The sequence below is a fragment of the Saccopteryx bilineata genome, chromosome 1, assembly GCF_036850765.1.
Source record: "Saccopteryx bilineata isolate mSacBil1 chromosome 1, mSacBil1_pri_phased_curated, whole genome shotgun sequence".
NCBI lineage: Eukaryota > Metazoa > Chordata > Mammalia > Chiroptera > Emballonuridae > Saccopteryx > Saccopteryx bilineata.
In genome coordinates this window covers 392344376-392368620 of record NC_089490.1, presented here as the reverse complement: position 1 = coordinate 392368620, position 24245 = coordinate 392344376, and the positions used below count along the sequence as shown (strand labels likewise).

Below are 24245 nucleotides of genomic sequence, written 5' to 3'. Positions count from 1 at the left end.
TTTGTTTTTACTTTGGCCACTGCTTACTGAGCACTTGTGTGACAGACTTTTTGCTCATTTCACTATTTCATTCAACCCTCGCAACACCTCCATGAGGTTTGAACTCCTTTTATCCACAGTCAGATGGTAAATAGGTTCAGAGAGGTTAATTCACTGGCCCAAGGCCACACAGCTGGTTAGTGGTGGGACCCAAGCCATTGTCCTTTCCCAAATGCCTTTCATGCTTGTAGAAAGGATTGTGTCAGGTGAGGCAATGTCAGGTGAGGCGCCCGGGCAGCCGGGGTTTGCCAGAGTGAGAGGTTCCTGGCTGGGCTAGGGAGGGAACACTGAGAGGCTAGACAGGATTTTACAAAAGTACTTTTAGTGCAGTTAAGACTGGTACCACCTGCCTTGGCTCAAGCCCTGGCTCTCTTGTCCTTGGAGCAGAAGGGAGCCTCAGGGCTGTGGCTGGTCACCTGGACGTCCTGCCCATCTCTGCCCACATGGTCGTTCAGCTCCTCATTTCTTCTTGGTCTTCACCAGTCCCTTCTGCACGAGGCTGCGATACAGCTCTTGGATGTAGGTGTAGACGCACTTGGAGTCCGGCACTGCCAGCCGCACCATGTCATCCACCTCCAGCAGCTGGGCGCAGTCGGCCAGTTTCCTGAGAGGCAGAGGTGGGGTGGGGCGAGGATCAGGGCCAAGGTGAAGAACTTGGGAGCGAGGGGAGGAAATGGGCAACCCAACAAGGACAAATTGTGGGTGTTGGAACTGGGAGTCATCCAAGCCATCTATCCCATTGTATAGATGAGAACACTGAGGCCCTGACAGAGTCAAAACTCACACTCAGCTTGGTCTGGTTCCCATGTTTTCATTGTCCTGTGGCCTCGCGTGGCGCGGGGTCCTCTGATTTCTAGTTCTACATTAACCCACCCCTCCCTCATGCTCCCATACCAGTCCTCTGGGAGGCCAGGGCCCTCAGGAAGAGTTTAAAGGACAGAACCCTGATCCTAGCCAGAGGGTTGGCTTATAGCTGCACCATCTCCATCTTCACTCAGTCCCCGTGTATTTACTGAGGAATTCGGCACTGAATAAAACCCAGATTTCCTGCTGTCATGTCAACTTTCTCCTGGCAGAAGATAAGACTAATCAAACACATGAAATGGATGGTACATCAGATGGTGAGAGGTGCTAGGAGGAAAGGGAGGCAGGGTATGTGTTGGTGGTATTTTTAAAAAGGTGCTCAGGGAAGGCCTCTTAAAGAGTAAATTATGTATATATCTGGGGGAGGAAGATACCAGGCAACAGAAATAGCTTGTGTATGCAAAGGCCCTGAGGCGGCCATGCTTGAAGTGTCTGAGGGACTGTATGGAGGTTAGCGGCAAATCCTCTTTTTCTAACTTCCCAGCTGCTCTTTGGTGCGATGTGCCACTCCTGGCTTTCCTAAGGCTGATAGTTTGAGCTGCCCACTGTTGGGGCCTTGCTGCCTGTGCCAGGTGCTTTGTCAAATATTTCCCTGGAATGGTCCCATTTAACCTCCTCTCCATCGCCAACCAGCAGAACTGGAGACTCGGAGCGTTTTTGGTGATTTGCCCAAGGTCAAAGTGAGTGACATGGCTAGGACTTGGCCCCAGGCTGGCCTGGCGCCTCTGGCATCTTTGCCGTGGGGCCAGGCTTCAGCAGCCCCAGTCTGCCAAACCGCTGAGGGCACTGGCAGTAGGAGAAACCAAGGTCCCAGCGGAAATCCTCTCTTGGGGCCGAGACAGCTGGGCCGAAACCCAAGCCAGACCGGCCTGGGTGCTGGCAGAGGAGCACAGCCCGGAGGATTTCGAAGAATGAGACGGGCTCCCTGCAACCAACGCAGTGATCTCGGCTTCTGGGTGTGGGTCCTGTCCCCCTACACAGAAGAGGGGATCCAGCTCCCCTAGCAGCATGGCTGATGGAGCCCACCGGGGGCTTCAGCACTGGCTGCTCCCCTCTGGCATCCCGGGACTGCATAGGGGTCAGGAGCGTTCTAGGGCGGGGTGAGAAGATGTGACGGGCCCTGCCAGGGGCCCCTTACTTGGCACACTTAATCTTCACCCTAACCCAGAGGGGTGGTTAAGTCAGCTGCCGAGGGTCACAGAGCTGAGGAGGGAGGAGGCAGGATTCAAACTCCGCACCTCAATCTCTGTTCTCCACCCTCCAACCCCATGGTCTCCACCACACCCTTTGCCCTGCGGCCTGACACCTCTGGTCAGCCCGGCGCCATTGCTGACTACCACTGCCTTCTTGTGGCTCTGCCTGGCTGGGAACCGAGGCAGGGCAGCTGCAGGTGGAGGACCATGACCATGGGATGCCTGGTCAGGGCGGAGCTGCACCCCCTTCTGCTGTTCACCTGGAGCTCTCAGCGCTGAATAGGGAGTTCACTGGCAAATCCCGGGTCTGCCACAGCCCCCTTGTGCGACCCCAGGAGGTCACAGACATCTCCGCTTGTAGCTGCACGCTGGAGTGCTGTGAGGACTGAATGGGATAAGCCCAGGAAAGCACTCAGCAGAAGGCCTGGCTGGCAGCTGGCCACTCAGTTCACGTGGCTTTTCATCATTGTGAAAGGTGTTTCTGAGCCCGGAGCAGGACACGGCGCTCCCAAGCCCCCGGCCCCCGCCCCAGGACTCTCAACCCTCAGGATAGTGTGAAACTGAAAGGGGTCTTCTGGCACATCGTGTCTGGTGGTTTCCAAATGGTGTCCTTGGTGCCCCAGGGCCCTACAGATAGATGTGTTTCAGGGACCATCTTGGAAAGGACCATTGGGTGCTAAGCTCCAGGAATCGCCCTAACCTAAAAAGATATTCTGTTTTTTGGGTTTTTTTTTTTAAGATATTCTGTTTTATGTGTTGGGAATTCACTTAATATTTTGTTTGAGGAATCTGCTTGTGGGAATAAAAAACATTTGAAAATCACAGATTACTATCCAACCCTCTCATTTTGCTGATGGGGACATGCAGGCCCAGAGAGGGGAAGGTTGCTGACCCAGGCTTCCCTGTGGGTTGGCGGTGAGGCCTGGACGGGATCTAACCACCAGAGGGCTCAGCCTTCTGGACCAAGGTGCTGCTAACATCTGCAGTGACCTCTTCCCTGTCCCAGGGCTTTAAAAATACCCCCCACACACACACACAGGGTGAAAGAGTTGCCATCACTGACCACACCTTCTGTACTGTCCTGTCTCTACTATGTGGGTCAGAGCCTCTCCCTGGGGCCAGAGAAAATGGGCGCTCCTGACATGAGCTCCTCGGGAGCCCGAAGGCCATCAGGAGGTGTGCAGACCTTGGTGGGGAGAGATGGAGGCGTCGGGCTGAGGCCAGCTTTAGTGCTTTGGTATTGGGGGCCCTGCCCCTACCCCACCTGACGGTACTGTCTTTGCTTCTCAGACTGTTCCCCAAACCCTTCCTGCCTTTCTAGCACCATCCGTTTCTCCATCCCACCACCACCCCTGTCATCCAGCTGTGAGTCTCAGCAATAAAACCTCCTCCAGGTTCCAAACTGAATAATTACTATAACATCTATACTGTCATTCACTATAAAACAAGAATAGCAGCTAAGATTTCTTTGAAGTGTTTTCCGTGGTTTAGGCACTGTTATAAGGACTTTACTTAGTTATTTACTTAATTTTCACAATAGTCCTGCAGAAGAAGAAGCCTTGTACCCATTTTAACTTTTTTGGAAAATTTATTTATTTTAGAGAGTAGAGAGAGAGAGAGAAGAGGGGAGGAGCAGGAAGCCTCAACTCCCATATGTGCCTTGACCAGGCAAGCCCAGGGTTCAAACCTGCGACCTCAGAGTTCCAGGTCGACACTGTATTCACTGCGCCACCACAGGTAAGGCTACCTTGTACCCATTTTAAAGATCAGAATATGGAGGCTCAGAAACGTAAAGGAGCCTGTCCAAATCACACAGCCAACAAATGGCCGAGTCGTAATCTGACCCCAGATCTCTACTTCACCCCTTCTAAACCAGCAGACCTGACCTTCCTCCGCTAGGTCCCTCACCCTGGCGGCATTGTCTTTACCACACCTACTCCTGGAATGATATACATATATTTTTTCCCATTTTTCTGAAGCTGGAAACAGGGAGAGACAGTCAGACAGACTCCCGCATGCGCCCGACCGGGATCCACCCGGCACGCCCACCATGGGGCGAAGCTCTGCCCACCAGGGGGCGATGCTCTGCCCATCCTGGGCGTCGCCATGTTGCGACCAGAGCCACTCTAGCGCCTGAGGCAGAGGCCACAGAGCCATCCCCAGCGCCCGGGCCATCTTTGCTCCAATGGAGCCTTGGCTGCGGGAGGGGAAGAGAGAGACAGAGAGGAAGGAGAGGGGGAGGGGTGGAGAAGCAAATGGGCGCTTCTCCTGTGTGCCCTGGTCGGGAATCGAACCCCGGTCCTCCGCACGCCAGGCCGACACTCTACCGCTGAGCCAGCCGGCCAGGGCAATGATATTTCATATGGGTGTGTATTTACGGCCTCTCTCCCCCTGGAGTATAAGGAATTTACCGATTCACCCCTGCTTTGTCCTGAAACCATTCCTGGTGATCAAAAGCTGTCTGTTGGCTGCACCAACGCGTGGCCACATTCCCCGACCCCTGCGAGGGCAGCTCGCCCCTTACCACCCAAGGCCCTGCCCCCCGTGGCTCGGCCCTCCGGGCTGTGGCTTACTCTGCGGTGGAGAAGGCCAAGGTGAAGTTTTCCCGGCGCTTCGTGGGGTCAAGCGCGGCGTAGTCAAAGGCATCCGGGAAGAACTTGTGGATGAGGGCGCAGAAGGCCATGCCACTGCCCCAGCTGGACGAGAAGTTCTGAATGTCCACGTGCTGCGGGCCAGGGGAAGGGCGTCCTCGGTGAATCTTGGGGCACAGGGCCTGGGCTTGGCCCCCTACGCCTCCCAGCCTCTGGGCTTTGCACTGCCACTCCGGGGAAGGGTCCCTGTCCCCTGCTCACCTCGTAGTTTCTCGTCATGGCCCGGCACCACTCCAAGAGCATGGTCTTGACACCACCGATGGCTGCCCCTGCTGCCTTCGTGTTCCGGAACAGGGCGGGGGGGCCCGAGGCTGCCCTGGGAGGGGAAGGACGCAGAAGGCCAGCCCAGAGGGGCCACCGAGGGCCCTGTCAGGCAGGAGGCCCTGTCCAGGTGTCAGCCCTCTCACCCTGGCCTGGGAAAGCCCAGCGCCGCCACTTCTAGCCTGCATCTTACCCGCCAAACTTGTCCACAATGGCTTTGCGGTTCTGCGCACGGGCCCCCCGGAGCCGGGCAGCGGCTGGCACCCTGCGTTCTGGCGCCTTCTCCTTCTTCTTCTCCTGTGAGGGAGGGGGCTCCGTGGGACTCTGGGGCGCCTCGCTGGGTGAAGACTCACTACATGAAAAGGTTCAGAGAAGAGTGAGAGGGGCTGGGACCAGCCAGTAGAGGGAGGGGGAGGGGCTGGCTGGGGGTGGAGTCCCTACATTCTGAAGGGGTGTGCACAGTGTGGCACCCACTCTCTGCAGGCCTTTCCTCTGTGCCCAGCACTAGAAGGGGCTGGAAGGAATAATGAGGCTCAGTCTAACTTGGGCAGTGTGTGGTCTGGTGGGATGTGACGGCAGAACGAGACAGGTCTGAGGTCTGACCCGCATTTGAATCCTGGCTTTGCCTCTTATTTGCTGTGTGATCTTGGCACACTGATCATGTTACTTCTCTGAGCCTCAGCTTCCTCATCTGTAAAATGGGGGCAAGAAGACACCTACCTGACAAGATGGCTCTAAGGCTGAGCAGGAAGGGGAGTAGAGCACCCCGTTCTGCCTGCCACAGGGTTGCCTGAGAGCTCAGTGAGTGTCCAGTTGTCTTTCTCTAAGATGTGACACGGACATAGAGCTCAGATCAAAACAGAGGAAGATTCTTTTAATTTTTTTTTTTTTTTTTTTTTTTTTTTTTACAGAGACAGAGAGAGTCAGAGAGAGGGATAGACAGGGACAGACAGACAGGAACGGAGAGATGAGAAGCATCAATCAGTTTTTTGTTGCGCATTGCAAGACCTTAACTGTTCATTGATTGCCTTCTCATATGTGCCTTGACCACGGGCCTTCAGCAGACCGAGTAACCCCTTGCTCAAGCCAGCGACTTTGGGCTCAAGCTGGTGAGCTTTTGCTCAAACCAGATGAGCCCTCGCTCAAGCTGGCGACCTCGGGGTCTCGAACCTGGGTCTTCCGCATCCCAGTCCAACGCTCTATCCACTGCACCACCGCCCGATCAGGCAGAGGAAGATTCTTTTAATAACTGATGTTGGGCAACAAACATTACATCATTTAAACCTCACTCTAATCCTATGAGGGAGGTACAATTACTGCGTCCACCTCACAGATGAAGAGAGGCGAAGGGACATGGCCAAGGTCACACAGCTGGTAAGTGGCAGAGTCGTTGTCCAAACTCAGGCCTTCTGCTCACGCTCTAGGGATGGTGCTGACACCATGCAAACACACTTAGCGGCGAGGCGAGGCCCCCCTAAGACCTGTCAGGGATGCTGAGAGGCCAGTGCTGGAGGGGAGGTGGACCAGGTGTGCTGCATACTCCCTTGGTCCCAAGTTCTGGCTCCTGTGGTTTTCTGGGTTCTGCCCTGGGAAAGGGGCTGACTGCCGGGAATCCTGGAATTCTCAAACTCAGATGCTATGCGGAGGCCCAGGCCCAGATGAGGGTGAGGGCGGACTTCAAAGGGAGCAGGTGTTAGTGGGATTTGGAGCCGTGGCCCTGGGGTTGGACATTACCTGGCTGAGGGACAGTTCTCTTCAGAAGCTGCAGTGTCTGGGCCTAACCCATCTGCAGGAAAAGAGCAGCGGGGAGGAAAGTGGGGGGCTACAGTGACCACTCCCTGCACTCTCCTCAGGGGCGCCCCCACAGCAGCCCCGTGGGCTCCTGGCTCTCTTACCTGGACTGAGGCCTTGACCCTCCTCTGTGGGGCTCTCGGGCCACTCCTCGGGGGAGCTGGGAGTTACCCCTGCCCCTTCCTCTGACTCTCTCTCCACATCCTGGTCTTGCTCCTCAGTGGGACCCCCTGACTCCTGGAACCAACATGATCTGGGTGAGCTCATGGTCCTACAAGCTCCCAAGGCTTTGAGAAGACTTGAGAAGGGTTAGGAAGGCAGCCGGGACACAGTGCCGCACCCCAGCCACCAGGCTCTGGATATCCTGGGAGGAAGACTGGACCCTCCCCAGGAAATACAGCAGAGGGCTTTGCTTCCCTGGGGACCTCCCTGTGGGGCCTCCTCCCTCCTCTCCTCTGCCTCGCTCATCACCTCCTCCTTCACACTGTCCTGTGGCTCGGCCTTGGCCTCGTCTTCCAGAGCAGCCTTCTTCTCAGAGTCTGACGTGGCCTCTGGGGCGCTGACTTTCTCCTGGGCTTCAGCCTCGGGCTCCTCCACCTTGGCGCTCTCCTCCTGGGAGGCCGTGGTGGCCTTCTGCTCCCCGCCGGCCTCCCTGGCTCCAGCCCTGGCCTCCTGCTCCCCGCCGGCCTCCCTGGCTCCAGCCCTGGCCTCCTGCTCCCCGCCGGCCTCCCTGGCTCCAGCCCTGGCCTCCTGCTCCCCGCCGGCCTCCCTGGCTCCAGCCCTGGCCGCCTGCTCCCCGCCGGCCTCCCTGGCTCCAGCCCTGGCCTCCTGCTCCCCGCCGGCCTCCCTGGCTCCAGCCCTGGCCTCCTGCTCCCCGCCGGCCTCCCTGGCTCCAGCCCTGGCCTCCTGCTCCCCGCCGGCCTCCCTGGCTCCAGCCCTGGCCTCCTGCTCCCCGCCGGCCTCCCTGGCTCCAGCCCTGGCCTCCTGCTCCCCGGTGACGTGCTCCAGCTCAGCCTGGGCCTCGTCCTCCATGTCAGCTTTCTCCTCGGGGTCAGGCTTGGCTGCTTTCTCCTCAGCCTCCCGCTTCCCAGAGGCCAGCGCCGTCCCCTCTCTTCCCTCAGCCTCCGTGGGTGCAGGTTTGGTCTCTTCTTTCCGGTCAGTCATCTCCCGAGGAGCCTCTTTGGTCTCTTCCTTCCCACCGTCCTCCTTTGGAAGTTCAGCCTCCTCCCTGGACTCTACCTTGACCCCATCCAGCCCATTGGCTCCCCCCTGGAGTTCAGCTGAACCGCCGTCCTGGGCTGGAGCCCTTTCCTGCTTTCCCGCCCCAGCCAGAGGCCCCTCTGTGACAGCGCTCCCCGCAGTTCCCTGGGCCTCCACTTCTGCGGAGGCATCACCTCCCGGCGTCCCCGGGGTCCCCGCGGTTGGGGAGACAGCGGCCCCATCCTCAGAGGCCTTCCCTTCCTTCTGCTCCATCTCTGGAAAGACAAGACAAGCAGGCCTAGTCATTCCCCATCCTGCATGAGGCGAAGGCCCGCCCTCGGACGGGGCTGGCCCAGAGTCTGGGGGCCTGGGGTTCAGTCTGGGGACCTGTGGCCTGCGCAGCCACTTCCCCGGGGCGCAGTGAAGCACGGAGTGCTGCTTCCCCCAGAGGTGGGGTGTGGGCTGTGCTGACTTGGTGTCAGGTAGCATTCGCCTACCCACCTTCTGCAGGATGTCGCTTGGGCTTTAAGAACATTAGGTCACATAATGCCTTTTCAATAACTTTTGCTTCTTTTTTCATTAAGCTGTGAGGCAGTTACAATTTGATATGAACATTCTGTGACACCGGTGGAGAGAGCTAGCCTCAGGCTCAGAGCCCAGAGCAGGCAGGAGCACCTAGACAGAATTTAATACCTTTTTTCCTCCACTGTTTCCATTTCCCATAGCGATATAACCTTTTCTTTAAAAAATTTATTGAATTTAATTATTATTATTGTAATTATTTTTAAGTGAGAGACGGGGAGATAGAGAGATAGACTCCCACATGTGCCCCAACCAGAATCTACCTGGCTACCCCCATATGGGGCCGATGCTCGAAACAAGCTATTTTTAGCACCTGAGACCATTGTTCCGACCAACCTAGCTATCCTCAGTGTTTAGGGCCAGTGCTTGAACCATTCAAGCCACTGGCTGTGAATGGGGAAGAGAGAGAAGGGGAGAGGGAGGGGAAGAAAAGCAGGGGTCAAAGCTGGGACATCGGCACAACGGGCGGATGTTCTATCCACTGAGCAAACTGGCCAGGCCCCATACATTGAATTTAAAAATGAGTTAATTCAGAGGAAGATATTCAGGAAGCAGAATACAGGTGGTACAGATGCAGCTAAGTCATGGAGGTGGTCTAAAAATGCCTGGAATTTGGGAAACCTTGGGCCAGCAGGTGCCTGGGTCTCTGCCTGCTCTGTTAGCGTCTAGCTCTTGGAAAAGGTGGGCTTGGGCATGGAGGAGTTTCCTCTGGTGAAGAGTAGAAACTATTCTCTCCGCCCTCCACAGGGAAATCTGATCCTCCAGCTGCCTGGGGTTGGTGAGGGGAGAGACATTAGACACCTTAACAGGGGGATTCCTATTCAAGTACTGTATGAACTCTAGGATCTACAGTAACAGGTGGGTGGGGTGCAGGGCCATCTCCTTCATTCCCCTGCCCTTCCTGGGGTCTGTTTGAAAAGAAAACAAACCCTAAATGGTGTTCAGGGCATGACTCAGGCAGCAAAAAAAAGGAGGCACTCCTGTCACTGGCTAAAAATACCTCCTGCCCTCCGCAGGGCCATCATTCTGGGTGATAGTACCCAGGGCGCCTGTGTAATTGGGACAGAGGTAGGAAGACAGGCAGACGGGGGCCAGGGCTCTGTTCCTGGGTCTTACTGCCCCCAGACCAGGGTCCTGGGGTTCCTGGATTTGAGTCCCCCGACCGTTTCCTGGGGAGCAGGCTGGGCTCTGTGAAGGTGATCACTCTGCCTTCCAGCTCCGCCTCTCCTGCCTGACTCCCTTCATCCTTCAGCTGCTGCGGCCTGTGTCCGAGTCAGAGGGGACAAATGAGCCGAGACATGGAACGCACAAGGGGCTGGCCGTGACCCCATCTCCTCGGCACTCACTCTGAGACCTGCACAAGTCCCTTTGCCTCTGTGCCTCCATTTCCATCAACAATGACAGGATTGACCTACATCAGGGTTCCCAAACTGTGTTCTGTAGAAAATTGGGGTCTTTTGGGCGTTAATCGGGCCTGGGGGAAGGGAATTTATTCCCTGGCTACAGTTGTTCCAGAAAGAACCCACGCTTTACCCTTGGAGAAACAGACAACTTCATTAGCACTTAGATACCCCATAGTCAAGAAATCTTAACTTTGCTTAGCCTTATTTAACTCATTTTTTCCCAAACCTCTTTCACCATGGATTTTCCCTCCTTGCTTTCTTTTCTTTTTTTGCTGGTTTCCCTGAGGAACCACTACCGCCCCCTTGAGGAACGCCATGTTTAGCGGGAAGAAGTGTGGCCAAGGCCGGTCTGAAGGACCCCCACCACCCATTCCTGACCTGCGCTCTTGTTTGGAAGGTGGAATGGGGTAGTGGTGAAAGTCATTGATTCGGAAGTCTTCCTACAATGGCATCCCAGCTCACACCCTTTACTAACTGTGTGGCTTTGAGCAAGCTACCTGCCCTCCTGCTCTTCTGATGTGTGGAGGTAAAAACCGGTCTCACCGCCTAGGGCTGGTGGAGGGCTAGGAAGGATCTTGAGGCAGCATTCGGGACTCATCAGCTTGTTCGGCACAGGCGGACCTCATGGCCCAGCCCTGTGTCAGATTAGGGCACTGACCTGGTCATGAGGGCATTGAGTTGGTGAGACAAAGCAAAGAGAACTGAATGCCACTAAGTTGATAACTTATATCTCAAAGTGTGCTGGTAACTGGCTAAGACATAGCAAAGTGCTACAACCATCTTCCCCTTCATCTGCGTGTTACACACTCAGGTGGAGGGAAGCACAGGTGTACGCGTACACGCATACACACCTCCGTCCTGCTGCGTGGTTAGCGCCTCGGTGTTCCACCCTCCAGGCCCGTCATAAATAGAGGAGGAGTGAAGGAACTCAGAGTGCTCAGACACCAGGATAACACCCCCCGCCCCAGCATCACCACCTCCGGAGAGCTCACAGCTCACACGCCGGGCCCTGCTTTACCTGGCTCGTTCCCCACTCTCTCACCCCCGGGAACAGGTGGGGGACTGGCCCCCTTGTACACATGAGGAATTAGAAGCTGGGGGCGTTGAAGATCCTTGACTAAAGTCTGAAGAAAATTAAATGGCCAAACTGTAGCTGGAACCCGGGTCTCCTGACAGCCAGCCCTGCACCTGAGCCAAAGATGCTGCTCCCACCAGGTCCTTAGCCAGTGTCCCTTCAAAGGCTCCAGCCCAGAGTGAGGGGACCCCTCAATGGTGAGGGAGGACCATCATACATGGCTGAGTTCTATTCACTCTTTCCTTCCTCCCTCTCCACTTTTCTTTCTCCTCCCTTCCCCAGGAAGCCTTCCTCCCACCCCTGTCCTGTTCTGGAGCAGCACTGCAGACAGCTCCTCTCTCCTCTTCCTGCTGCTCTCGGCAGACCCGACGGAAAAGACCCAGGAGCCCGAGTTCCAGCCCCCAAGTAGTGTAGATGACATCTGGTGATTCTGCCGATACCGCCAGACCTACTGCCACCCCATCTGCCTTCTGGTGGTCCGGAGACTTCCACCACTGCCCACCCCAGCCAGGGATGCTCCCTCAGAGAGGCCACTCCTAAGTGCTTGGAGAGTCTGCCTCCCCACCCAGAGGAACTGGTGAGCCTCTCTGCCGCCAGGTCCTCCGTGTGGGTGGCCACCTGCCGGCTGCTCTGCAGGTGATCTCAGCTTGCCCAGCACCGCAGAGCCTGAGTCCCTGAGGTCTAAATAGAGTTCACACAGTGGTGGGGAAAATGAGAAAGAAGTCTGAAATTCTCCAACTTTGGGAGGCTTGGAGGCTTCTGCCCTTGAAGGTGGGAGAGGGGTTGGCAGATGGAAGGGGGCCCTTAGAAAGGAGCCCAGGGCCTCTCTTACCTGTGGGGCCTCCGCCCGGGGAACTGGAGAGCTGTCTCCTTCTCGCTGAGTGGCCTCACTCCTGGGCTGCCTCTAGCCCCCAGCTCTTCTGTCTCTGTTGCCCCTCCACATCCCCCCTCCTTCCTCCCACTCCACCCCCATTTCAAGAACCTTGAGCCTCTGAAGAGCATTGTTTACCGCCCTGTTGGTACAACACTCCCCCCTGGCCTGGGAGGCTCAGATTTCCCCTGAAGATCTGACAGGTGGCACCTTTCAATCATAGCGCGTCCCTCCTGCCCTGACCCCGGCAGTGTACGTCCTGCGGTCATCCGGCCCTGGCGACCTGGAAAACCATTTGGATGACCACCAGCCCTCTGGCTTCCCCTGGTCATCCAGAGCCCAGACTAGGCCTTCTTTGCCCCACCCTCCACCACCACCTTGTTTCTTTAAATAGTCCCTTTTACTCTTCCTCCGACCAAAAAGCAGCTGCGGAAGGGTGGGCTACGGAGGGACAGGGTGGGACAGCTGTCGGCTCAGACTCAGACACGGGGAAGACGTGTCTCTGGTCATACAGGGGACAGAGGGATTAGGAGGGGGAGGTGCAAAGAGGAGAAGATTGATGGGCCAAGATGATGGATCACTGGGCTCAGCGTCTAGAGAAGACAAAGCCGAGTTCTATTTTGAGTGGAGTGACTGGTACACAGTAGGCTCTGTGCACATTTTCGTGTTGAGTTGAGATTTTGCTCAGAGAAACCACACACATCTTGACCTTCTTCGTATGTCCTGGGACCTAAGTAAAGAAGGCGCATTTCTGGAGAATGTGTGCAGGGGACACCCTCGCAATTTGGGAAGCTTGTGACTCCTCCCAGTCCGCCCCCCTATCCCCACCACCTCAGCCACACTGGCCTTCTTCCTGTTCCTTAAATAAATTGATTCCTCGCCACACTCAAGACTGTAACCTTTCTGCTTTGCTCTTTGCAAGACTCGTTCATTCCCGTTCCTCTGCTCTCGGCTCAGATTTCATTTCCTCAGAGACGCTCCTTCGGTTCTGCTCCACCATGTCAGCCCGTCTTATTCTCTTGGTGCTGTTGATTGGGATCCAAAGTTACCTTATTATCGGCCTCTCTCACTAGACTTTAAGCTCCATGAGGCAGGGACTTCATGTACTTTGCTTATGGCTATATGCCCAGGAGCTGGCAAATTGCCTGGTTCATATGAGATGCTCAATAAATATATATTGAATATATGAATTAATTACTTAGTTAATAGAAATATGGAATTGGATTTTGGGGGGCCCATGCTTGCGATGATCTGGAAGTAGGTTTGGGTACCAATGGTTGAACAGTTCAATATTTATTTATTTATTAAGTGAGAGGCGGGGAGGCAGAGACAGACTCCCACATGTGCCCCAACCGGGATCCACTAGCAAGCCCCCTACCAGGTGATGCTCTGTCCCCATGGGCTGCTGCTCCATTGCTTGGGAACCTAGCTATTTTTGCTTCTGAGGCAGGCCATGGAGCCATCCTCAGTGCCTGGGGCCAACTTTGCTCAAACCACTGAAACCATGGCTGTGGGAGGGGAAGAGATAGATAGAGAGAGCAAGAGGGGGAGAAAGGGGAGGGGTGGAGAAGCAGCTGGTTGCTTCTTCTGTGTGCTCTGGCCGGGAATCAAACCTGGGACACCTACATGCCGGGCTGATGCTCTACCACGGAGCCAACTGGCCAGGGCCAAACAGTTCAATATTGATGGTTGCTGGTTACCTCTAGTATTAAGATGTTTCCTTCACCTGTCTAGAGTTTATCTGCTCAAGATTGGCGAGCTTTCTCATACATCTCTCTGGCTTGCTATCATTTTTCCCCCTTTTTTAAAATTCATTTTTTTATTATTATTAATTTTAATGGGGTGACATTGATAAATCAGGGTACATATGTTCAGAGAAAACACCCCCAGGTTATTTTGACATTTGATTATGTTGTGTACCCATCACCCAAAGTCAAATTGTCTTCCATCACCTTCTATCTGGTTTTCTTTGTGCCCCCCTCTCCTCCCATCCCCACGGTAACCACCAACCTCTTGTCCATGTCTCTGAGTCTCATTTTTATGTCCCACTTATATATGGAATCATATAGTTCTTAGTTTTTTCTGATTTATTTATTTCACTCAGTATAATGTTATCAAGGTCCATCTGTGTTGTAATAAATGATCCAATGTCATCATTTCTTACGGCTGAGTAGTATTCCACAGTATATATGTACCAAAGCTTTTTTTTTTTTTTAATTTTTTTTTATTTTTTTTTTTTTGTACCAAAGCTTTTTAATCTACTCGTCCACTGACCTTCTGTCATTTTTTAAAAATTAAAATACATTTCTCTTCTTGCCCTACTGTCATTAGGTATTGAAAATAGCAAAATAGCCTGACCAGGCAGTGGCGCAGTGGATAAAGTGTCGGACTGGGATGTGGAGGACCCAAGTTCGAGACCCTGAGGTTGCCAGCTTAAGCACGGGCTCATCTGGTTTGAGCAAAAGCTTACCAGCTTGGACCCAAGGTCACTGGCTCGAGCAAGGGGTTACTTGGTCTGCTGAAGGCCTGCGGTCAAGGCACATATGAGAAAGCAATCAATGAACAACTAAGGTGTCGCAACGAAAAACTGATGATTGATGCTTCTCATCTCTCTCTGTTCCTGTCTCTGTCCCTATCTGTCCCTCTCTCTGACTCTCTCTGTCTCTGTCACACATACACACACACACACACAAAAGAAAACACCAAAATATAAGATAATTGTATCACCCAATAAAACTTCTCTTAGACAAGTTCATGTATTCATTGATGAAATAGTTTTTGAGCCTGACTAGATGGTGGTGCAGTGGGTAGAACATCAACATGGGACACCGAGGATCCAGGTTGGAAACCCTGAGATTGTCAGCTTGAGTGTGGGCTCCTGCAGCTTGAGCACAAAGTCGCCAGCTTGAGTGTGAGATCAGAAACATGACCCCAGGGTCACTGGCTTGAGCCCAAGGTCACTGGCTTAGCTGGAACCCCTCCCCCAGTCAAGTCACATATGAGAAGCAATCAATAAACAATTAAAGTGCCTGAACAACTAGTTGATGTTTCTCACTCTCTCCCTTCTGGTTTGTTTGTCTGTCCGTCTCCCTGCCCCCCATCCTTCTCTCTCTCTCTCTCAGAAGAAGGAGGAGGAGGAGAAGAAGAGAAGGTGAAGGAGAAGTAGAAAGAGAAGAAGAAGAATGAGAAGAAGAAGAAGAAGGAAGAAGAAGAAGAAGAAGAAGAAGAAGAAGAAGAAGAAGAAGAAAAGAAAGAAAGGAAAGAAAGAAAGAAAGAAAGAAAGAAAAGAAAAGAAAAGAAAAGAAAAGAAAAGAAAAGAAAAGAAAAGAAAAGCCTGACCAGGCGGTGGCGCACTGGATATTGCGTCAGACTGGGATGCAGAGGACCCAAGTTTTAAACTCCAAGGTCGCCGGCTTGAGCATGGGCTCATCCAGCTTGAGTGCGGGCTTACAGCTTGAGTGTGGGCTCATCTGGCTTGAGCATGAAGTCACTGGCTTGAGTGTGGGATAGACATGACCCCATGGTCAGTGGCTTGAGCCCAAAGGTTGCTGGTTTGAAGCCCAAGGTCGCTGGCTTGAACAAGGGGTCACTCATTCTGCTGTAGCCCCCAAGTCAAGGCACATATGAGAAAGTAATCAATGAACCACAAAGGAGCCATGAAGAATTGACGCTTCTCATCTCTCTCCTTTCCTGCCTGTCTGTCCCTGTCTCTGTCTCTGTCTCTCTGTCACAAAAAAAAGAAAGAAAAGAAAATAAAATAGTTTTTGAGCACCTTGTAAGTGCTGAGGCTATAGCAGTGAACACAACAACAACAAAAAGCAGAACCAGATCCTAGAGCTTACATTAGTGTGAGGAGATAGACAATAAGCAAATAGAAAAATAGACTACGTTATCTTGGATGCTGATAGGTTCTACAGGGGAAAATGTCACAGAGAAGAGGCTGAGCAGGTGTTTTATTTGGGGTGGGGCTGTGATATACTGAACATGGTCAAGGAAGGCATCACTGAGGTGATACTGGAGTAAAGACCTGAAGCAAGAGGGAGAGGAGGCATGCATATATCTGGGGAGAAACTATCCAGGTAGAGGGAACAGCAAGTGGAAAGGCTGGGGTGCGCTTGGTGTGTAATAGAAAGGGGGCCGGCATGGCTGGGCAGAGTGATGGAGCCAGGGAACAGTGATGGAGCCACGGAACAGTAAAGGATTAAAGTCAGTGGGGTGCCGAGTTGCTTGGGACCTTACAGGCCACTGTAAGGTCTGGCTTTTACTCTGAGATTGGGAGCCACTGCAGTGTTTTAGGTTGTTAAGTGACACGATCTAACTTTAGTTTTTGATAAGCTTACCCTGCTGCTGTTTTGAGAACAGCCTGAAGGAGAAGCATGAGCCCAACTGGGCAAACCAGTGAGGAGACTACTACAGTAATACAAGATGGTGGTTGGTGGCTTGGACACCACTGTCAGCAGCGGAGGTGAGAAGTGCTCAGGAAGGTACTAGTGGATAACAGCGATTTACACTGAGTTGGCTTTCTCTTCAAGCTCATACAATGGCCATCCTGTTGAAGCCCTTGACATTCTTATTCTCTCATTTCCTGCTCATTTCAAGGGAAGTCAACCAGGCTGTCTTTGTACTCTCCACATCTCTCATGAGTGGTCAGAGCCCATGTGGGGAGACTCTGGGTGACAACCCTGCATCCCTTCCCAGGGGCTGAAGTTCCATCGAAGAGGACAATACTGATCATAGTGAGTAACAAATACCCAGCTCCCCTTTGGGAGGCTGGGAGGCTGAGAAGTGGTAGACTGCAAGAGTGAGGGACCAGAGATTCAGTGTGGTTCTGACAGACGTCAGCAACTTTTGGATGATGTATCTGGATTCCAGAGACCTTAAGAGGCTGGGGCTATTTAAACTTTTATAAGACAGTGCTTAACAGGGATGCTTTGAGATTTCTACTTATAGGACCTCAATTCTCCAACTGTATAAGTGTAGAAAGAAAAAGGTGCAGTCTCATAGTAGATAATAACAATAACAGCATCATCAATAAGAGCAATAATTTCCCAGGTACGGTGGGGAGGAGAAAATATGAAGTTGCTGTTCAGTGGGTATAGAGTTTCAGTTATTCAAGATGAATACGATCTGGATAAGCTCTGTACAACGTTGTACATACAGTATAATTAATTCTATATTGTGCACTTAAAATTGTTGAGGGTATATCTCATGTTAAATGATTTTGCCACCAGAAAAAGTTATTTTTGAGAAATTGGGGGACATTGAATATATGCATTAAGTGACATTAAGAAATATAATTATAAGTTATGAAAATGGCACCATGAAAAAAGACTTTATCTGTTACAGGTTAAAATAGATAAAGAAAATATGGTTAAATATGAACAATTGTTAAATCCTGGTGTTGGGTATATGGAAGTTCAATATACTGTGCTCTCCACTTTCCTGTATATTTTAAATTAGCCTAATAACAGTCTAAAAATAAAAAAGAAACATACAAACAGCCTGGCCTGTGGTGGCGTAGCGGATAGAAAGTTCACCTGAAACGCTGAGGGCGCTGGTTCGAGACCATGGGTTTGCCCCATCAAGGCACACACAATCAGCAAGCAACGAACAACTAAAGTGAAGCACCTATGAGTTGAAACTTCTCATTCCCCCCACCCTTCTCTCTGTAAAATCAATAAATAAAATCTAAAAAACAAACAAACAAACAATGACTTCTTTTTACTGAACAAACATCTGCCATGGACTAGGCACTTTAATTACATTATTGTTTCAGTTCGTTTTCTTTTTTTGTAATGATTCAAAAAATCTTTTTATTTTGAAATAATTATATGTTTACAGGAAGTTGCATAAATAGTACAGAAAGGTCCTTGTGTACCCTTCACCTAGCTTCCACTAAAGGTTAAATCTTACATAAGTATATGCAATGTGAAAGCCAGGAAACTGACATTGGCACAATGGTGTGCCCAGTTCTGTGACATCTTATCACCTGGTAGGTTCACATAACCACCTCCACAATCAGCACGCAGAACCATTCCATCACCACAAAGATCTCCTTTGTGTTGAGTCTTTGTAGGCACACCTCCCTCCTTACCGCACCGACTTTAACCCCAGGCAACCACCCATCTCTTCTCCGTTTCTATAATTTTGTAATTTTGAGGGTGTTATTTAAATGGAATCATACAGTGCTTAAGGTTTCATCACACTTAATAAACACCCCATCTAGGAAAGAGATTCCTCTTGTAAGAACACATCTCCTTTTTCCATATAATTTCTTAATATTACATTATATGTTGACTAGATTTTCAAAATCAAAAGCTAGGGCAACATATGCCCACTAAACCATACGGATAGTAATATTCATGCAGTATTATTTATAATAGCCCAAACTTGGAGACAACCTCAAAGTCCATTAACAAGAGAATGAATAAATGAATTGTGGCATATTTATACAATTAAATGCTAGACAGCAATAAAACGAATGAATAACATACACACAACAATATGGATGTAATCTTACAGACACTATGTTGAGCTCAAGAGTCAGGCACAAAACAGAAAATACAGTAATGTGGAATTTCATTTGCATGAAGTTCAAAAACAGGCAAAACTGATGGTGACAGAAGTCAGAATAATGATTAACTGCAGGAGAGGGAGTATTGGCTGGGAAGGAACATGAGATAACTTTTTAGGGTGCTGGAAGTATTTTGTATCTTGAACTGAGTGGTGGTTATAAGAAATGAATATATAATTTAAAGTTAAGCTTGAAAGTTGTGTATTATATATACGTTACTGTATGAATGTTTACCTCAGTTAAAATATATCAGGGCACAAGGTTTGACAAAGGTGAGTACTTAGAACAATATTGAGGCCCAGTGTTGAAAATCTGAACTTTCCTGGACAATTAGGGAAGTGTTTCGTGACCAACCATATAAAGTGCCCAGCCCACTTTCTCTAATGAGAAGTATACCCTTGCAGCATTAATTTGTATCTTCTAAATTTTATTTACTGGGAAATGCTTTAAAAAATACAGGGATTGAGGTGGTTTTTGTTTTTTGGGTGGGGGTCTTTTTTATTTTAATTTTTTAAATTTTATTTATTCATTTTAGAGAGAGGGGACAGAGAGAGAGAGAGAGAGAGAGAGAGAGAGGAGGAGGAGGAGGAAGCATCAACTCCCATATGTGCCTTGACCAGGGAAGCCCAGGGTTTCGAACTGGCAACCTCAGTGTTCCAGGTCGATGCTTTACCTACTGTGCCACTGCAGGTCAGGCTGAGGTGGGTTTTGTTGTTGGGGGGTGGCAGAAACAATTAAGTCTTGAAAGATAAAGAGTTTACAAGTACCCTTTCTCTTCCATGATTAAATGCACCAGATTAGTTCTAGTAGCAGTCAAAATTGCTCTTACCGCCCAGTGTGTCTAACAGAAGTTGAGTAAAACATAAGCATAAATGTCTCGTCTTTATGTGGGAACCATGCCTCCTTTATCTTTGTAATCCCAGAGAAAGCTTAGTGACCTGTAGGCATGCAGCTGTAGTCACACAGTTCCTTAGAGCACTTGGTTGCTTGTAGGACTTTATGTACAATTTATGAAACTTCCTGTAAACCTATACTTATTTCGATGTCAAACGTTTTAAAAAGCATTACCAGGCCCTGGCCCGTTGGCTCAGTTGTAGAGCGTCGGCCTGGCGTGCAGAAGTCCCGGGTTCGATTCCCAGCCAGGGCACACAGGAGAAGCGCCCATCTGCTTCTCCACCCTTCCCCCTCTCCTTCCTCTCTGTCTCTCTCTTCCCCTCCCGCAGCCAAGGCTCCATTGGAGCAAGGATGGCCTGGGTGCTGGGGATGGCTCCTTGGCCTCTGCCCCAGGCGCTCGAGTGGCTCTGTTCGCGATAGAGCGACGCCCGGAGGGGCGGAGCATCGCCCCCTGGTGGGCAGAGCGTCGCCCCCTGGTGGGTGTGCCGGGTGGATCCCGGTCGGGCGCATGCGGGAGTCTGACTGTATCCCCGTTACCAGCTTCGGAAAAATACAAAAAAAAAAAAAAAATCATTACCAAAAAGAAAAACAAACAAAATAGATAATGTAATTAAAGCACCTAGTCCAGGGAAGATGCTCAGCAACAAAAAACAAAATAATTGTTCTTTATGTTTTTTAATTTTTGTACTTATATTACGGCAAATTTAAAACATACAGAAAAGTGGAAAGCACAGTATATTGAAGTTCCACCAGGATTTAACAATTATTAATATTGAGCCATATTTTCTTTATCTATTTTTATCTTTAACAGTCTTTTTTCAGAGTGCCATTTTCACATCCTCAAGATTATAGTATTGTAATTTTTAAATGTTATCTAATGCACATTAATGCACATCTAATTCACCTGGCAAATTTAAGTTTACTCCTAGAAATTCTTCTATAAGTGATATTAAGTGAGGCCTGGGCATCGGGATTTTTTAAAGCGTCCTAGGTGACCTTAAAGTGCAGCACAAACTGAAAACTATTGCTTGGGGGCGTTCTTCTTCCTCCACGCCTGATTCGTGCCCAGGCGTCATCTTTTGGGTGGGTGCAGGCGAGGTTCATTAAGCTCCGTCGTCCGGCCCCTTCCTACAGAACCAATAAATTCAAAGTTCTCCGTGACAACTCCAGAGACTTGACAATCAGGTTGCAGTGCAGTCGCTCTGCACTCCGCTCAAGCCTCTATGGTATTTGGGAGTCCTCTCTAGCATTTGCAAGTCGCCTTCGCCTTCAGCCGGGGCGGGCAGCTCCCTCTCTATGGTAGCCAATTTTCCCAGCGCCTCCTTGGGTACTTCATTCCGGAAGCGAGCCCGGATCAAAGAGGAGGCGGGACTTCCTGCTGGACGTTACCCCACGTGCTTCCGCCTTTGCCTACCTGGATACTGGACATCTAGCGTTTGCCTGAAGTTGGGGACACCAGAGGCATTGTGACCGCTGCAGGCTGTGGTGAGTGACCTCTGACCTCAAGGTGACCCTGATGAAGGCGCCACCATTTCAGAGGTGCAGCCCCTGGGCCCAGGTCTCGGGCGCGTTAATTCCGCGTACAGCCGAATTCCCAGGGCCCGGGAGGTACAGGCCCGCGGTTTTCTGGTCGGTCTGGTATTTCCGCCTTCCGAATAGAGGTGACCTAGAGAAACTAGGTGTCGGGGCCCCGGGGCTCAATTTCCAGTCCCGCTTTTGACGTGCTGTGTGACCTTCGGCTAGGCAGTGTTCCCCTTCCGGGCCTCGGTTTCCACATATGTGAAATGGGATGGTTGAACTCAGGTCAGTGGCCCCTTTCGGCCTTATATGCCCTATGATGCCCCCGCATTCTTTAACCCCTGGATTGGAAAAGTGAACGGGGGAAGTGGGTGTTGATGGTGATGTCTGCTCCCCCGGAACTAGGAGGCGGGAAGGAGACCTTCACGGTGCAGGACTGAGATGGATCCGCTCAGGGCCCAGCAGCTGGCGGCGGAGCTGGAGGTAGAAATGATGGCTGATATGTACAACAGGTAAGAGCCGACTCTGTGCTACTTTGTCTTAGGGGATAATCCAAGGTCACCGTTAAGGAGGGTAGAGGTGGCCAATTTGTGAAAAATGCTTTGCTCAGTTTAGGGGAGTCTGAGGCAGGTGCTTAGCCTTACACCCCCCCTCTCCCCCCAGTCCTCATGGTTAAAGGCTAACGCAGACCCAGTATGGGGACACTAGAAGGAGTTGGGCATTTAGATTGGGATAGAATTGTCGAAGAAGGAGCTGAGCAGGAGAGAAGCACCGGTTCAGGCTCTGATTAGGTTCCAAGAACAGTTGAGCATTTGTCTTTTGACAAATAGCACATATCCCACTTAATTAACATTTCCTAAACTCTTACCCTACCTCAGGCACTTGCTAAGCATTTTACAAGTGTTATCTTTTTTAGTTTCCAAAATAATCCACTGGGTTCACTTTACTGTGAGGACAGTGAGGCTTCCAGATATTAAATAACTTTCTGGGGGTCCACAGCTGGCAGTAGCAATGTCAGGTCCAGTACTTTGCCAAATTTGGGAACAATTAAAAGCTCCACCAATCACTACTACTAAGGCCTTGGGCAAGTTACTTGGAGTATTGAACCGGTGGTTTCACCATGTATCAAGTGGAGGTAATACTACTGCCTGCCCCACAGAGACGTTATAATTATTAAATATTAAAATGTATGACATGCTCTTAGCATCAAGCCCAACATATAGTAAGCAGTCAATAAGTGTTTGCTATTTTTATTGCCTTAAGTTCTCTGGTATCCTCTCTTGGTTGTTTTACCTTGGAGGCTATATGTTAGCGTAATTATAAAATGTAGGCTGTGGGCCCTGGCTGGTTGGCTCAGTGGTGGGGCGTCAGCCTGGTGTGCAGGGGACCTGGGTTCGATTCCCGGCCAGGGCACGTAGGAGAGGCGCCCATTTGCTTCTCCACCCCCCCCTTCCTCTCTGTTTCTCTCTTCCCCTCCTGCAGCTGGGGCTCCATTGGAGTGGGGATGGCCCGGGCGCTGGGGATGGCTCCTTGGCCTCTGCCCCAGGCGCTGGAGTGGCTCTGGTCGCGGCGGAGCGATGTCCCGGAGGGGCAGAGCATCGCCCCCTGGTGGGCAGAGCGTAGCCCCTGGTGGGTGTGCTGGGTGGATCCCGGTCGGGCGCATGCGGGAGTCTGTCTGGCTGTCTCTCCCCGTTTCTAGCTTCAGAAATTAAAAAAAAAAAAAAGTAGGCTGTGAAGTCAGACTATCTAGGTTCACATCCCAGTTGTGTGGTCCTGAGGCTCCTTGTGCCTTATTCTCCTCATCTGGAAAATGGGGATAATAATCATGACTAACCTATACGGTTATCATAAGAATTGCATAAAAATCTTATCAAGTACTTAGCATGATTCCTTGAACATAGCCATTACTCAACTAATGGTTTCTATTTAATTAGTTATAAACAGGGACTCAGGCGAAGTTCCTACTCCAAAGGACCGTTCAAGATAGTTGAGGTGCAAACTGAGGATTTGCACTGCCTGCTTGGGAGGTGAGATCAGTATAGCAGGTCAGGAATGCCGCAAGGTGCTGCCGACCTGACCTTGCCCTTCCTTCCCCCAGAATGACAAGTGCTTGCCACCGGAAGTGCGTGCCTCCCCACTACAAGGAAGCAGAACTGTCCAAGGGCGAGTCTGTGTGCCTGGACCGGTGTGTCTCCAAGTACCTGGATATCCATGAGCGGATGGGCAAAAAGTTGACAGAGCTGTCCATGCAGGACGAAGAGCTGATGAAGAGGATGCAGCAGAGCTCTGGGCCTGCATGAGGCCCCGGACAGGACCCCTACCCCCCGAGGTGCACCCCGCCCCTTCCCACTTATCCCTATTGGGTGTCATCTGTGAAGACTGCCAGGCCTAGGCTGTCTCTGGAGAGTCTCCGGGAGCCTGGAGCCTGGGGTTGTCTGCCAGGCGAAGAATGGGTATCTGACTGTGTTTGTATGTGTGTGTGTATATATAGATAGATATTAAAAATGTTTGTTGACACCTACTATGTGCAAAGCAGTGTGCGTGGCACATTGGAGGAAAGGAAGCAGACACAGTCTGTACCAGCAGAGGGAGTCTAATGTAGTGTTTGAAGAGTCTAGACTGGTACAGGTTTGCACTCCCGGTCAGCTGCTTGATGTAGGACCCTGAACACATCATGTCGCTGTGCTTCAGATTCCTCATTGTAGAATGGGGCTATTCACAGGGCTAGTGCGAAGATTAAATGGCTTCATCTGTGTGACGTATTTAGAATAATGACTGGGGATAGGAAGTACTCAGTAAATATTAGCCATAAATGTATATATATATGGCTGTATATATTATATTCTTAAATGCACATACTTAAATAACTATATACTGTTATATATTATGTATCAATAGATTTAGTATTTATATGATAAATTATATAATTTGTAAAATATGCATTTATATTTATATTAAGTATATAATTATAAATTAGTGATTAATAAAAATAATTGTAAAATAGTAAAATAAGTATTGATAGCATAAATATATATTTAAAGAACAAAACTTAGTGGAGGCAGGCGTTTTCACAGATGATATAAAAAACATCTAGAAGAGCCAGTGGCAAGCAGATTGGATTTAAGAAGGAAGCAGCAGTGTTTTGATTCTATATGGAAATACAGAACATGTGAAGGGACCCTATGTGGTGCGGAAGGGGGCTGAGCGATCACCACTGCCAGTCAGCACCTGCCTGAGTCGGAGACTGCGCTCCTCTTCACACACTACCCACCCCTCTGCTGCACCCAGGCGGCTGAGGGTCCTCCTAGGAGCTGGAGCTCAGAGGAGCT

The 24245-nt window shown here is 50.8% G+C and overlaps 2 protein-coding genes across 2 annotated transcripts; one reads left to right on the top strand and one right to left on the bottom strand.

Annotated features, from left to right (window-relative positions):
* Nucleotides 1–171: 171 nt before the first annotated feature.
* Nucleotides 172–12033, bottom strand: SMTNL1 (smoothelin like 1). The gene is made up of 8 exons (XM_066251547.1): nucleotides 11892–12033; nucleotides 7271–8274; nucleotides 6904–7036; nucleotides 6743–6794; nucleotides 5202–5360; nucleotides 4949–5063; nucleotides 4670–4821; nucleotides 172–643 (listed from the first exon to the last, which is right to left on the bottom strand). Exons 2-8 carry the CDS (start codon nucleotides 8270–8272, stop codon nucleotides 499–501), a joined length of 1758 nt encoding a protein of 585 aa, XP_066107644.1. The 5' UTR covers nucleotides 8273–8274; nucleotides 11892–12033; the 3' UTR covers nucleotides 172–498.
* Nucleotides 12034–20746: 8713 nt separating this feature from the next.
* On the top strand, nucleotides 20747–23437 carry TIMM10 (translocase of inner mitochondrial membrane 10). Its single transcript, XM_066253974.1, has 3 exons — nucleotides 20747–20883; nucleotides 21322–21428; nucleotides 23015–23437. Exons 2-3 carry the CDS (start codon nucleotides 21358–21360, stop codon nucleotides 23214–23216), a joined length of 273 nt encoding a protein of 90 aa, XP_066110071.1. The 5' UTR covers nucleotides 20747–20883; nucleotides 21322–21357; the 3' UTR covers nucleotides 23217–23437.
* The last annotated feature ends 808 nt before the right edge of the window (nucleotides 23438–24245 follow it).

What these genes read in the sequence shown, in the direction of transcription:
- TIMM10 (XM_066253974.1), top strand. Translation starts at nt 21,358, where the DNA reads ATGGATCCGCTCAGGGCCCAGCAGCTGGCGGCGGAGCTGGAGGTAGAA. An exon ending in ATGGCTGATATGTACAACAG is followed by an intron (nt 21,429 to 23,014) that starts GTAAGAGCCGAC and finishes TCCTTCCCCCAG; the next exon opens with AATGACAAGTGCTTGCCACC.
- SMTNL1 (XM_066251547.1), bottom strand. Translation starts at nt 8,272, where the DNA reads ATGGAGCAGAAGGAAGGGAAGGCCTCTGAGGATGGGGCCGCTGTCTCC. An exon ending in GGGTCAAGGCCTCAGTCCAG is followed by an intron (nt 6,795 to 6,903) that starts GTAAGAGAGCCA and finishes CTTTTCCTGCAG; the next exon opens with ATGGGTTAGGCCCAGACACT. An exon ending in TTGGCCTTCTCCACCGCAGA is followed by an intron (nt 644 to 4,669) that starts GTAAGCCACAGC and finishes TCTGCCTCTCAG; the next exon opens with GAAACTGGCCGACTGCGCCC.